The 13,392-nt window shown below is 37.9% G+C and overlaps 1 protein-coding gene across 1 annotated transcript; it reads right to left on the bottom strand.

Annotated features, from left to right (window-relative positions):
• Positions 1–1,395: 1,395 nt before the first annotated feature.
• LOC146662562 (C-C motif chemokine 3-like) lies at positions 1,396–4,219 on the bottom strand. Its single transcript, XM_085417854.1, has 4 exons — positions 4,026–4,219; positions 2,201–2,324; positions 2,068–2,126; positions 1,396–1,977 (listed from the first exon to the last, which is right to left on the bottom strand). The coding sequence occupies exons 1-4, from the start codon at positions 4,093–4,095 to the stop codon at positions 1,952–1,954; spliced, it is 279 nt and encodes a 92-aa protein (XP_085273980.1). The 5' UTR covers positions 4,096–4,219; the 3' UTR covers positions 1,396–1,951.
• Between the last annotated feature and the right edge of the window lie 9,173 nt (positions 4,220–13,392).

Raw genomic sequence — 13,392 nt, 5'->3', positions numbered from 1 at the left:
TTCTGTCAGCCATTTATACAGAATTTCTTGCATCAACTCTGTGCGTGTGGTTAACCACAAGTTATATAGACGTGGCAAAAGTTTGAGCGTACGTGACAGAAAAGGAAATCATATGTGTTCAGCTGCAACAGATGCATTGAAATTGTGTATTTCATCCCTGCACAGACTATTTTTTTTGTCTTTCACAGGAAGGGCTGGCAGAAGCATCTCCACGAACTACTAAGCTTCTGAACTGAGGATGCATGCAGCACAACGGGGCAATGAACACGCACATCAACAGCAGGATTTCTGGTTGTTCTGGGGGAGACAGGAAACACTCATTTCTAGCTAAATCGTTACCACGACTCAGATCAGTGCCAGCAACAGGCAGCTGATCTGGCACACCCACTCACTCTGTGCCAGACATCAAGGTTAGAAGAGCATAAATGTGTGACACACATCAAAAAAGCTTGTTGTTATTCCCCACACCAACAAATCTGTGTCACAGTATGACTGTGACAGTATCCCAGCAACATCTTCAGTCCAAAAAAATTTGTGTATTTATTCTTATCTTTTAGACCCTTCACTGTAACTCTTAGAGATGCTAGATGAGTAGTTTCTGAACTCCCAAAGCATTTTCAGGGGGAGAAATATTAATAATGACAGCAACATTATCATCCTTCTGGCAGTCAAGGGAGGGTGCACAGTTTTGCTAAAACAGAAAGACTATCGTGAGAAAATTTTGTCATTGTTCAGTGAGAAAAATTGTATGAGCCCCTGAAATGAGACCCAGGAAGTGGTTACAGGCAGGGGGTGATAGATTGTGTGAAGCAGTTAGAACAAGACAATGCCACTGATGGGGCCTCATACCACAGACTATACCCAAGTCTGTATGGTTTAATGAAGATACATAAAGACGGTGTACCTTGAAGACAAACTGTCTGTATGATCCACTCAGTCACCTATAACATTGCAAAGTTTCTGGCTTCGATCCTCAACCCGTTGACAGGCAGCCCTAAACACCACATCCACAACACTTTGCTGTTTCTTGGGAAGGTGAGAGATGTTGTTATGGAGGCAGATGAGTCAATGATCTTGTACAATGTTACATCTCTCTTTACTTGTGTAACAGTCACTGAAGCAGTGGAGGTAGTTTGTAAGAGATTACAAGATGACCCCAACATCAGCAACAGAAACAACATTACAAACAAAAACAGGCGCAGACTCTTAAATGTGCTGTACAGTCTAATTACGGATTTTTTGTGTATTGTCATGATTTTTGTTTTTCCATTCTAGCTGACAGTGACTGTTTTTTTTTTCTTGTAGTTGAATAAAAAACAAACCACACAGTGATTGTTGGCATCTGTCACAGAGGCTGGCACGTTTGAATGACAAAGAAAAAGGACTATTATGCTTTTAATTTTATTTAATTTGCTGGTAATTTACATTTGACATTAATTTGACATTAAGTTATTTTGTCCTTTGAAACAAATTAAAACTCACTTCAAAATGTAATATTGAAATCTATAGATTGTAATTTCAACACATATATGCAAAGATTAGAAAAAAAAACTTCAGGGTGGCTCGTTTTTATTTAGGCATTAAACTGGACGTCTACCACATACTTGTGTTGTTGCTGCCATCCGGAGCATTTTAATGGCGTGGAATTAACATTTACGTGACACAGCACCTAGCTGTACCAGCTTTACAGAAGCACATAAGCGCAAACATAAAATAAAATAAAATAAAATAAAATAAAATAAAATAAAACTAGAATGTTGGCATCATGACAGACTGAAGTCAACAGCAAGAATAAATTACAAGGCTACACCAAAGGTAAGAGTAAAAAAATAAAGAACAGTTATAAGACAGTTATATTAAAAGAAGGCGCTCTGGTTTAAATTAAAGGTCATTTCAAAGGAGATATAGATGATGCAGAAAGGCAGCGATGCTTCACCAGAGGCTTCGTACTTCATACCTTCGTCATGTTCGCAGCGACTAGTGAAGAAAGAGGAAGTGGAGCTTCAGTTTTTTGTGCAAACACTTTTACTGAGTTTGTGCCTGAGTCTGTGTGTTAGCATAACTTACGATCCTTGACCCACTGAGCTTTCGGATCAGCACAAAGCGGTCCGTCATTTGTGTGGAAACTAGAAATAAAATGAAAAAGTTATGGAAATGTGTGTGTTTATGTTCGTGCGTAGGGCAACATGTTCAGACTTACATTATAGCCTTCACACAGGGTGATCCTGCAGGCTGCTCACGGTATGTTTGCCCCACCACGTCAGCGCTCATATTGCGGCTGGTGACCAGAACGCAGCACGGCCTTCTCCTTGGAGCATGGCGAGCTGAGAGAGAAAGTCGATCAGACATTTATGTATTTGGCCTGAGAAGTGTAATTGAACAGAAAATCCAAGGGAACTCCAGGTTTAAAATAAATAATAAAACTCCTCTAAATAATAATAATGATAAAAAAAAATGGTTGTTGAAATGTTACTTGAAATTTTGTAAATGTTTCTGTGCTTAACGCTGTAACCATTCTGACACTATGGAAACAAATAAGAAAATGAGTTGATGAAACATCAAAGTGCATTACACATAGTAATTCAAACCAATCTGTTTCCACTAACAGATGTGAAGAATTTGTTATTGTTCATTAACCCTGTTTATAAACAGGAAAAGTGGGCCAGCTGAGCAGAAGAAAAACTCACCACTTGGGGGCCTTCTTGAGGCATTTCTACATATTTATTTGGTGTAAGAGGGACAATGTGTTACAATGTAGCCACTGAACAATACTGCAGACATAACTATGCCAGATTTCTAAATAGCAAATGTCTATAAAGACGGTGTTTTGAATCTTTGTGTCACCCTTAAAATGTTGGCAGTATTAATTAGCCAGAGGCTTGTACAAGTCAGCTGACAGCATAAACTGCATAAATATGGTTTATCAATCCAAAAGATATATAATCTGAAAACTTCTACTAAACCTTCACTTTAAAAAAAACAAAACAAGAAATTTAGACATAAAGGAGCATCTTTTAAAAGGCCATGACTAACTGAACAAATTTATCCTGGGAAACACCGTCTACTACAGACATCTGGTGCTTGGTGGGTAGAAGGTGAGAGTGTAAAAAATGGACAGAATACAACTGGTGTCAAAGTTTATATAAACCATTTTTTGATAGTGAGTTACAGCTACATATGAAATAAATAAAAGGACTGGGTAGTTAGGATGTGCAGTAATAGCAAGCTAGTGAAGCTATATCCACTCCCTGTCACTCCTACTGTAAGATACACAAACTGTAAGATATGTGTTTGATGTTACAGTAGGTAAGCTCTATTACTTCTGTTTTACCCCCAAAATAAGCAAAGCATATCACACACATGCTCAAAAGCAGAGCTGTATAGTGTATGTGTCAAACATGTCTCGCTAAAGCATAAAAATGCAGTGAAGCCTTAAAAGTCTTCAGTTTGCTACACAGGCATGACAGTTTGCAGAAAGTTGCAAGTTTTTCTAAATCTTGCCAACTTATTTTTAACCATTAAGAGTAAAAAAAAAAAACCCCAATGCAAATGAATGTTCTGTGCTTTTCTAAGTCCACTGTGATCTGTAATAATCATGTAGTGAGACCCACTGTTGGAACTCCACTATCTCAGCGTGTAAATGTTTACTTCTTTATATTAAAATGAGAGTTGGTTACTATGCAATTGTATTACTGTTTGCGCAAACTTGAGATCGACTTGGCCTAATTGTGGGCCATGGACACCCTTCATGTAGACAAAAATAAATGTATGTGTACATGAAAGCAGGCCTAAGGAGCAGTAACGTTGTTACGAAACTAGCCTGAGATGAAAAGCTAAGCTCTGCAGTGAGGTAATGACAAATTCAGTTTAACTCCTTTTTATTTATATAGCGGCAAACCACAACAACAGTCTCTTTAAAGTGTTTCATATTGTAAGACAAGGACCCTACAATAATATAGACAATATTCAATCAGTTTAATACATCTTATCTCTCTTTTTTTCTTTAGAGAAGAAAACACAGTTACCTGCAGAGAGCTGCCAGCACAGATAGAGCGAGAGCAGAAGGAGAGCGATGGTATGGATCTTCACGGACATTTTCACTGGTGGTCTGGCTCACCGGTCAAGTTGCAACTAACACAAGTTGATTAATGTTTGGATATATATTAGAGAGTGAAGGAAAATATGCAGAGAGAACTGCTGACGTGCTTCTGTCTGCCTGTGCGCTTGTGTGTGTGGTTGTGGTACATCACACCTCCACCCCTTTACAAGTTTGAACTTCTAATGTACCAGCTTTCCGAGAAAAAGACAGAGATGTGCAAAGACACTTAAATGTGGTCTACAGTCACATGATTGATGCTGCCAGTTTGTGCATTGTTATTAGGGACCCCTGATTATATTTGGTTTTCCATTTTGACTGACAGTAAATTCCTAGCCCTTCCTTCTAGTTAAAATAAAAAAACAAACAAACCACAACATTTCCACGTTGACAGAATTTTTTTGCCTGCTTATCTAGGTATCAACAAATCCTCAAACTCTAAACCTTCTGCTTGGAATTTAAGCCATTTAATTGAACTACAGGGAGTGCAGAATTATTAGGCAAGTTGTATTTTTGAGGAATAATTTTATTATTGAACAACAACCATGTTCTCAATGAACCCAAAAAACTCATTAATATCAAAGCTGAATGTTTTTGGAAGTAGTTTTTAGTTTTAGCTATTTTAGGGGGATATCTGTGTGTGCAGGTGACTATTACTGTGCATAATTATTAGGCAACTTAACAAAAAACAAATATATACCCATTTCAATTATTGATTTTTACCAGTGAAACCAATATAACATCTCCACATTCACAAATATACATTTCTGACATTCAAAAACAAAACAAAAACAAATCAGCGACCAATATAGCCACCTTTCTTTGCAAGGACACTCAAAAGCCTGCCATCCATGGATTCTGTCAGTGTTTTGATCTGTTCACCATCAACATTGCGTTGCTGCACGCTTGACTTTTCTCAGTTCATGGGCAGTTATTTTGCGCCTTGGTTTTTCCACACGCTTCTTGCGACCCTGTTGACTATTTTGAATGAAACGCTTGATTGTTCGATGATCACGCTTCAGAAGCTTTGCAATTTTGAGACTGCTGCATCCCTCTGCAAGATATCTCACTATTTTTGACTTTTCTGAGCCTGTCAAGTCCTTCTTTTGACCCATTTTGCCAAAGGAAAGGACGTTGCCTAATAATTATGCACACCTGATATAGGGTGTTGATGTCATTAGACCACACCCCTTCTCATTACAGAGATGCACATCACCTAATATGCTTAATTGGTAGTAGGCTTTCGAGCCTATACAGCTTGGAGTAAGACAACATGCATGAAGAGGATGATGTGGACAAAATACTCATTGCCTAATAATTCTGCACTCCCTGTATATAAGGTTTCCTCTTTAAGTTAAACTGTTTTGCCCCTGAAACAGGTATAATAAAAGAAATCTAGAGACAATACAACTGCTTCTTTGATCCTTCTAATATACTTTTTAGCAGAAGATCAGAAAAGTTTCACACTCTGCTCTGGAGGAAATGTAAATTGTGACAGAAATATAAAGTTGTTGATCGTGTTAGTTTGATGAACCACACACGCAAAGATCAAAATTTTCAGACACTTTTCTGACTGAGTAAATCCCCCAGTTAAAATATTCCTCTTCAGCCATATTCATCATCATCATCATTTATTTATATAGCACTTTAAAAACACACCTGGTAGACCAAAGTGCTGTACAATACTAATATGCACATAGTAATAAAACCAGACATAGCAAAAAAATTATAAAAATAAATAAATAAAAAATAAAAATAAAAAAAGTCAGTTACCCACAGAGTTAAAAGCCAGGGAATAAAAATAGGTTTTTAATAATGACTTAAAAACTGGCACTGATGTAGCCTGTCTAATATGGAGAGGAAGGTTATTCCAAAGCATCGGCGCGGCAACAGAGAACGCTCGGTCTCCTCTAAGTTTCAGCCGTGACTTTGGCAGTTTATCAGGGGAAAATGGTGTTGGCGTGTTATTTAATTTGCCCTCCTCGTAGCTATTGCTACAGCTGTATTCACTTTTATCTGGGCTTAACTTTAGGCCCATGGCCCTAAATCAATGAACTGGACCTGTCTAGGTTTGTGTTGTGTGTGCATTTTTTTGAGTATTTCTATTGGAATTATTGGATGTGATTATAATATTGTCAAGACTTGAGTGAGAGTCTGGTGTTTCTCCACCGGCTTCCTGTGTTAACCCGTGTCTGCTTCCTGATTCCACACTTTGCCCTACTAACCTGGCATCTGGTTACTCAGTGAGGCTATATTTAAGACCAACACTGTCATCATTTCTCCACCAGTTCGTCAGCTACCTCATGGTGGTAACCAGGCCTCATTGCTTCTTCTGTTCATGCTCATGGTTTTAACTTACCTGGTTTTCTTGTGCCTACAGTTTCCTCATCAAGTCACCGCTTTGCTCACCTGCAGCTCAATGACCTGGATGCTGGTCTGCTTGGTAAGATTCTCCACACCTCTCTGCAATCTGTTCCTTGGGATCAAAACTACTCACTGTTTCACCCACCTGTCCTCCTGCCCATCATCTCCTCTGGATCATAAGAATAAAATAGGGTTGGAAGCTCATTTACTCACCTCACGGATCCTCACTCGGTTTCCCTCCCCAGAGTCTTACTACCTCCATCCACAGAATCAGTATTCCTCTCACCTCCTTATATTCACTCCTCACTTCCAGGTCCATTTCCATGCACTGGCCTCCAGGGCCCTATGACAAATATGGCTTCCATATTGGACTCCTCTGCACTGAGGAGTTTCTGCTTCAGTCCTCGTGTGAAATTAAAATTCTATTTGTCTCTTACTAATGATAGCATCTTGTTAACACACACTTGCTGTTAGAAAACATACCACCCCATTATCCACATAATGTGAGCACTTTTTTGACTGAATGGGTCAAGGAAATAGATATAGGTTATAAGTTCTGTAAGAATTACAGAAATAATTATACCATTAAAAAAACATACATTTACATTTTGATTTGAGCTGAGCATAAACAGAGAATTTGTAGCAGTGGCCTCCTGATAGCACCTTCAGCCAACACATCCAGCTGTTTCTTGTACACAAACAGATGTTTCTGTTGTCGTTTAAAGGCATTCTTATGCATCACATCCTCAGAAGCAGGAAATTAGAGGTCATCCAGGTCTTCATGTTGTTAAGTTGTTGGTTGGTTTATAAAACTGGTATGTGTATTCTGGCTTTGTGGATAGATAAAACTAGGTATCGTCTCTGTCATAAGACTATAAGGGAAGCAGGTATAATATACATACATACATCTGTGAGCGCACTGAGCAGCTCCTTTAGTCAGACACTGAAACAACCTCGCTGCAGGAAGGACCGCTTTGACAGACCATTCATCCTGACAGCAGTTACGCTCTATAACTCCTCAGTCACAATGTCATGAGTCACTTGGACACTGTGGTCATCCACAATTACCACCTCATGCATAAAATGCATCTTTCACATATATGGACCTGTGCATGTATATGTGTATGTATATTTATATTTATTGTGTATGTATGTATGTGTATTTGTGCTTGTGTGTGTGCATATACATGTCTATACTTATAGATACTTAGATACTTATAGATATCTATTACTTACATAGTAATAGTAATAGTAGCATAGTTTAACTTTATTACTTGCATATCTCCACAACCCTCCATCCATAACACATACTGTGTAAGCGTGTACACAGAACCCCAGCTACTGTTGTATATATTGTATTATCTTATTTATTTTCTATTCCGTGACTTTATATTCTTGGTATACTCTTTGTATTCTTCTGCTACCTGTCCGTGAGCTGTGGTAATGCACAAATTTCCCCACTGTGGAATAAAGTCTTATCTTATTTTAAACTTAAATACATGCAGTACTGATCAAATGACCTGATAAAAAGGACCACGTGGCTCTGGTGACTGAGCTGCACTTCTGACACAGAAGTGCAAAAGATATTAAATGATAAATATTATGTGCTACAAGTGCAGCCTGATGGAGGCTCAGTACTGAAATCGAGACTTGAGGTCTGTTATTTGACAAAAGGCTCTAAGAATACAATCATTTTTAGCTAGACGACAGCAAACCTTGTGATTGCTCAGGCTTCTTTAGAGTCATGCACTAGGTCTGGAAAAGAAACGTGACCAAAAAGGACTGACAAAAACCAAAAATGACAGCGGTACTGTACCATATTTAAAGACTGGTCGGCACATGAGTGAAAAGGCTTACCACTTCCTAGTTTGACAGGGCTTCAGGACCCACATGACTTATGATACAGAGAAAAGAAATGACTGGGCTCTGAATCAGCAAGCTGATGTCAGCATTTAGTAGAAAGAAAAAACTGTTAGGCAGCCCACAACTAAACAGCAACTCCTCCAGACAGTTCAGAGGACAGAAATACACTAATAAATGAAGAGGTGGTGTCATATTGTAATGGAGGTGGAGAGGTGGAAATAGAAAGGAATATTCCGTACTCTGACATCAAGTTCAGGAAGTCTTTACTTTCAAAAGATTAAACTAAACTTTGTCGAAACATCTCAGTATGGTTGAGCTGTATTTGGTATTCTTTTGCATTTCAGAAAGAAAAGGGTTCCTCCTTTTCAGTCGTTTTCTAACTTTACTGTCATGAACATCTTTAACATCTTGTGAACTTTTTTTTGGCAGCTATCTGGACTGTTTCCACTTCTCACTGTAGAGTGGGCGGCCTTCAAAATGTTTGGAAAGTACCCCATAACCCAATATTAAGCACCAATTGCTTCCCTGAGATCACAGCTGGTGTCTTTCATACACAGCGTTGTGTTAACACCCATTGAATAGACACTGCTAAAACCTCTGGTTTCACAATGGTGCACACACTTGCTGGTGATTAAGTGCGTTTGGTTAGCAGGACCTTGAATCGCTAGTTTTTTACAGACTGCTTCTGCATTTTGGCTACGTGGGTGTTAAAAAATGATGGTGCTGTGTAATATGTCATGTTTTGTTGTTCATCTTGCATTTAAATAATTTAGAAACTGTTAGAAACCAGATTGCCTTTTTAAATAGCATTCTGACATGTAAAACCTCAGACTGAATGGGGGAGTAGTTTCTTTTTCACATGATTGTAGGAGCGTAGTGACGCACAGTCACAGGCTCCCACAGTCTGCAGGTGGTTTTCAAAGTGGCATCACTGTTTTTAAAAACTGTTTTTATGTCTTTGATCAGGTATTCTGATACTTTTTTGACCTTTTGCAGAAGAAAATGTCAGAAACATACATGATGAGACGCAGATTGAAGAAGAAGAGAAACACTGAATGCAAGATGGCATTTACATCTTTTATTTCTGATCACTGGTGCTGCTCCACATCTCCCATTTAGATTCAAAGTTGTGACAGGGTTGCCAATAAATACATTTCTTCTAAAGACAATTAAATAAACTAGTGGACTGTATTAGCAAACAAAATGTTGTACACTCAATACTGAGGGAATGAATATGCTCAGTAATAAATATTTATTCCGGTGGATCAAGTCAATTCAACTAATGGTCCCACCAATAAATGAATTGAAAGACATTAGATATTCAACATAGTAAATTAACATAACTATGTCCATCAAGTGTATATTATTATACACCAATATATTAGTTTGTATCAGATTAAGATTTGAACAAACATTGTTCAGAGGTATTTTCATCATCAGATGTCTCACAAGTGCTCATCTCAGAGGTAGATGAAGAGGACGGTAAACCAGTGGAGGCTGATGGAGGAAAGGTGGTGCATGTGATTGTCGAGAAGAGCTAGACTCGAGATTTAGATTTTGCTCTTCTGAAAAAAAAAAAGCAAAAACATTTATAAGACAACAGATTAGTAACTGAAGGATTGAATACATGAGTGAAGAAAAGTCCAAGTGAGCATGTGAGTGAATTAATGGTGATGTTAAACTCACTCAAGTTCTACAATCTTGGCCTGAACCCAGTGAGCTCTCCCATTAATGCAGTAAAGGCCAGACTGTGTCTGAAAGCTGCAGAAATGACAAACACATTAAATATTTGTACTTAATACATTTTATTAAATTCACTCGGCTCATTGTTCAGTCGAGTGTGTTGCTTTAAATGTATTGAAAAGTGACTTGAGGGAACTACTGTTGCGATTTAGCAATATATAATAATGTGCTCAATTAAAAACTACACATCTTTTAATTAATCAAGAAATAACATTAACATGGGTCTTTCAATCTATAACTTTGTACTAGCTCTATGTACCCAGTTCTTTAAATTGAAAAACTAAGGCCTCGATTGATTCATTTAAATTAGGAGGGATTCTTTAACAAAAAAAAAGATCCAGCCATTTGTTAATTAGTCTTTCAGGACGCTAGCCATTGCTTGAAGTTGTTGAAATATTACTTACATAACTGCATTGACACATGGAGGGTTTTTTCTCTGGACTCTGTATTCCAAGATTGGTTCTATTATCTTCTTACTGGTGACTGTTTTACAGCATTCAAACACCTTTGAAACTGCTGAAAGTTTTTATAAAGGCATTTTTATGTAAAATAAATTCATTTGAAAGATATTAAACAGAGTCTATCTGAAATTCAAACTTACCATCTGATCCAGACACAGCCACAGCCACCAGGACAACAGCGACCAGCGCAAACAGACTTACAGATTTTACCATTTTCAAACAGCTTGAAAGTTATTAGATTAAATAGTCAAGAAAGGATTATCTGTTGGTCTTTCCTCTCCCTTTTGTCTCTGAAGATCCTGGTGAACTGACAAACATCTTGAGATGCTGGATACTTAAAGGCCTTAAAGCAGAAGCAATCTTTTAATTAGTCATCTTACTCATTCTTCATGTGATTGACTTTCTTTGACTCTAAAAAAGAATTCCAAGACATTTCAAGCCAGAAACACTCATTGCACAGTTTTAATCGGAAATTTGGCAATAGTTTGAGTATCTGATGGGGGGTGTTAGGAGTTCCACAGACGCTGCGAGTCACACTAATGACACGACTTATTTTATTAATAGACTACATAAAGTAAATGAATTTAATGAAGAATATATAAAGAAATAAGACTGTAGATCAGTTATTTATTGCAAACTAAAACACAAAAATTCTCTCAGTTACTATAAGTTAATAACTTATGATGCTTTTTTTAAAGACTTTTCACTTAACCATTGTCATTTGATGAAGGTCACCTCTGTGGCATTCATGACACAAAATCTTTTGCAATATTTCTGGGCAGGGCACGTTAAGTATGCAGTCATAAGTATGTTCCAGTGCTGTGACGTACGGACATGTCTCACCAGCTCCACCCATGTGCAAGAAAGCTCCAGGGTTCAGGGGAAACAGAAGAAAGTTTTTTTTTTTATTAATTAGAGGAAGTAAGTGAAAGCAATGGTGAAACTAAAGTGTGTCCTATTCACTGAGTTAAAGCAGGAGCACACTCCACAATCCCTGTAGATTTATGTAAAATACTGTGCCCTGAAAGTAAAAAAAATAATGACATCGGTAAATCTGTAGAAAACAATGAACTTACTGTAAAGTACAATAAAGATCAAAAACTCAGCTGAATATCTGGTTTGACACTGTTTTAAAGTGGCACTTTTTTTCAAGTAGACTCAGACGCAGGTGGCTGGAAAATTTAGGTGGCAGTAGTTCACAGGAAAAATATCAAGTCTGGAGTTCTGTTGTTGTTTCATTTTTGCCAAAAAAGCCAAATGAACAGAACACCATGACATACGGAAAGCAAAAGGTAATCCACACATCTTCACGTGTTAGCACTTTTCTATTCCTATCATTAATCCATGATTTCCTCCACTTTCTCTGCTGTATATGGAGCCTCCCAAGATCCATCTGTCTGACTATCCCACTTTTTCTTTGGTAGCCTCTTCCTTTGAATTCAACTACCAAGTCCCCTTGTCTTCTTTCCTCTGTAAGGAGGATATATTTAAAACAATATCAATAATAATCCCTCAACTTCAATACACTTCTCCAAATAAAACCAAACAGTCATTCCAAAAACAGCATTGCTATGTTCGTTTAGTTAAAAATCAGGCACACAAACCAATAGCCAAAATTTTTCTCTATACACATTTAGAGTCTCCAGAAATTAGCTGCAACCCTGAATTTCTCAACACATAAATCAGTCAGAAGATACACTGAGCCGTCTTTGCCCTGCCAGCTCCCTGGTACAAAGCCTAGTTAATATCCAGCTGAGTCCACCAGAGAACAGAGCAGGTAGCGGTCAGCAGAATTCACAGTAAGAAAGTGGGCATCATTCAGACTTCCTGCTGCATGATGCAGCCAAATCCAGATTGAGGTTTTCTTTCAAACATGGACTGTTTCTATTAGATAGATATGACAATATCTATCTAACAGACCCAAATTTATTCATGTAAATGGGGAGTATTCTGCACATATTAAGGTTAATTATGGCGTTGCACAGTGTTCCATGGACTACATCTATTTACATTGTATATGCCTTCCCTAGGCAATAGTCTGCTATGCAGATCATGCCCAATTTTTTCCATCCGTGAAGCCACATGACACACAGCAATTAGTTAAACTGCAGGAATGTGTTAAAGGCATAAAAATGTGGATGACCTGCAATTTCCTACTTTTTAATTCAGATAAAACTGAGCTTGCTGTACTTGACTCTAAAAATCTTAGAAATATGGTATCTAACCAGATTCTGACTCTGGATGGCATTACCTCGGCCTCCAGTAACATTGTGAGGACCCTTGGAGTCATTTTTGACCAAGACATGTCCTTCAATGCACAAATTAAACAAATATGTAGGACTGCTTTCTTCCATTTGTGCAACATCTCCAAAATTAGAAAAATCCTGTCTCAGAGTGACGCTGAAAAACTAGTTCATGCATTTATTACTTCTTGACTTGACTACTGTAATTCATTATTATCAGGAAGTCCTAAAAACTCCCTGAAAAGCCTTTAATTAATCCAAAATGCTGCACCATTAGTACTCACTAATTTAATTTAATATCCTGTTCATCACATACTGGTTGTTGAATAATCAGGCAGGCCCCCATCATATTTTAAAGACCTCATAGCAACTTAGCACCCTATTAGAGCACTTCGCTCTCACACTGCAGGCCTACTTGTTGTTCCTAGAGTATTTAAAAGTAGAATGGGAGGCAGAGCCTTCAGTTTTCAGGCCCCTCTTCTGTGGAACCAGCTTCCAGTTTGGATTCAGGAGACAGACACTATCTCTACTTTTAAGATTAGGCTTCAAACTTTCCTTTTTGAGAAAACATATAGTTAGGTTCGCTCAGCTGACCTTGAACCCTCTCTTTGTTATGCTGCAA

Source organism: Rhamphochromis longiceps, linkage group LG9 (genome assembly GCF_057381845.1).
Source record: "Rhamphochromis longiceps isolate RC_006_pf linkage group LG9, R_longiceps_female_GT1.1, whole genome shotgun sequence".
NCBI classification, from domain to species: Eukaryota; Metazoa; Chordata; class Actinopteri; order Cichliformes; family Cichlidae; genus Rhamphochromis; species Rhamphochromis longiceps.
The sequence above is the reverse complement of the archived record's forward strand: the minus strand, read 5'-3'. Positions and strand labels throughout refer to the sequence as shown.

Excerpts from the sequence above, each read along its gene's own strand:
- LOC146662562 (XM_085417854.1), bottom strand. The coding sequence starts at position 4,095 with ATGTCCGTGAAGATCCATACCATCGCTCTCCTTCTGCTCTCGCTCTAT. Across the intron at positions 2,325-4,025 it reads GTGCTGGCAGCTCTCTGCAG|CTCGCCATGCTCCAAGGAGA; the intron begins GTAACTGTGTTT and ends TTTCTCTCTCAG. Across the intron at positions 1,978-2,067 it reads AGCTCAGTGGGTCAAGGATC|TCGCTGCGAACATGACGAAG; the intron begins GTAAGTTATGCT and ends TTTCTTCACTAG.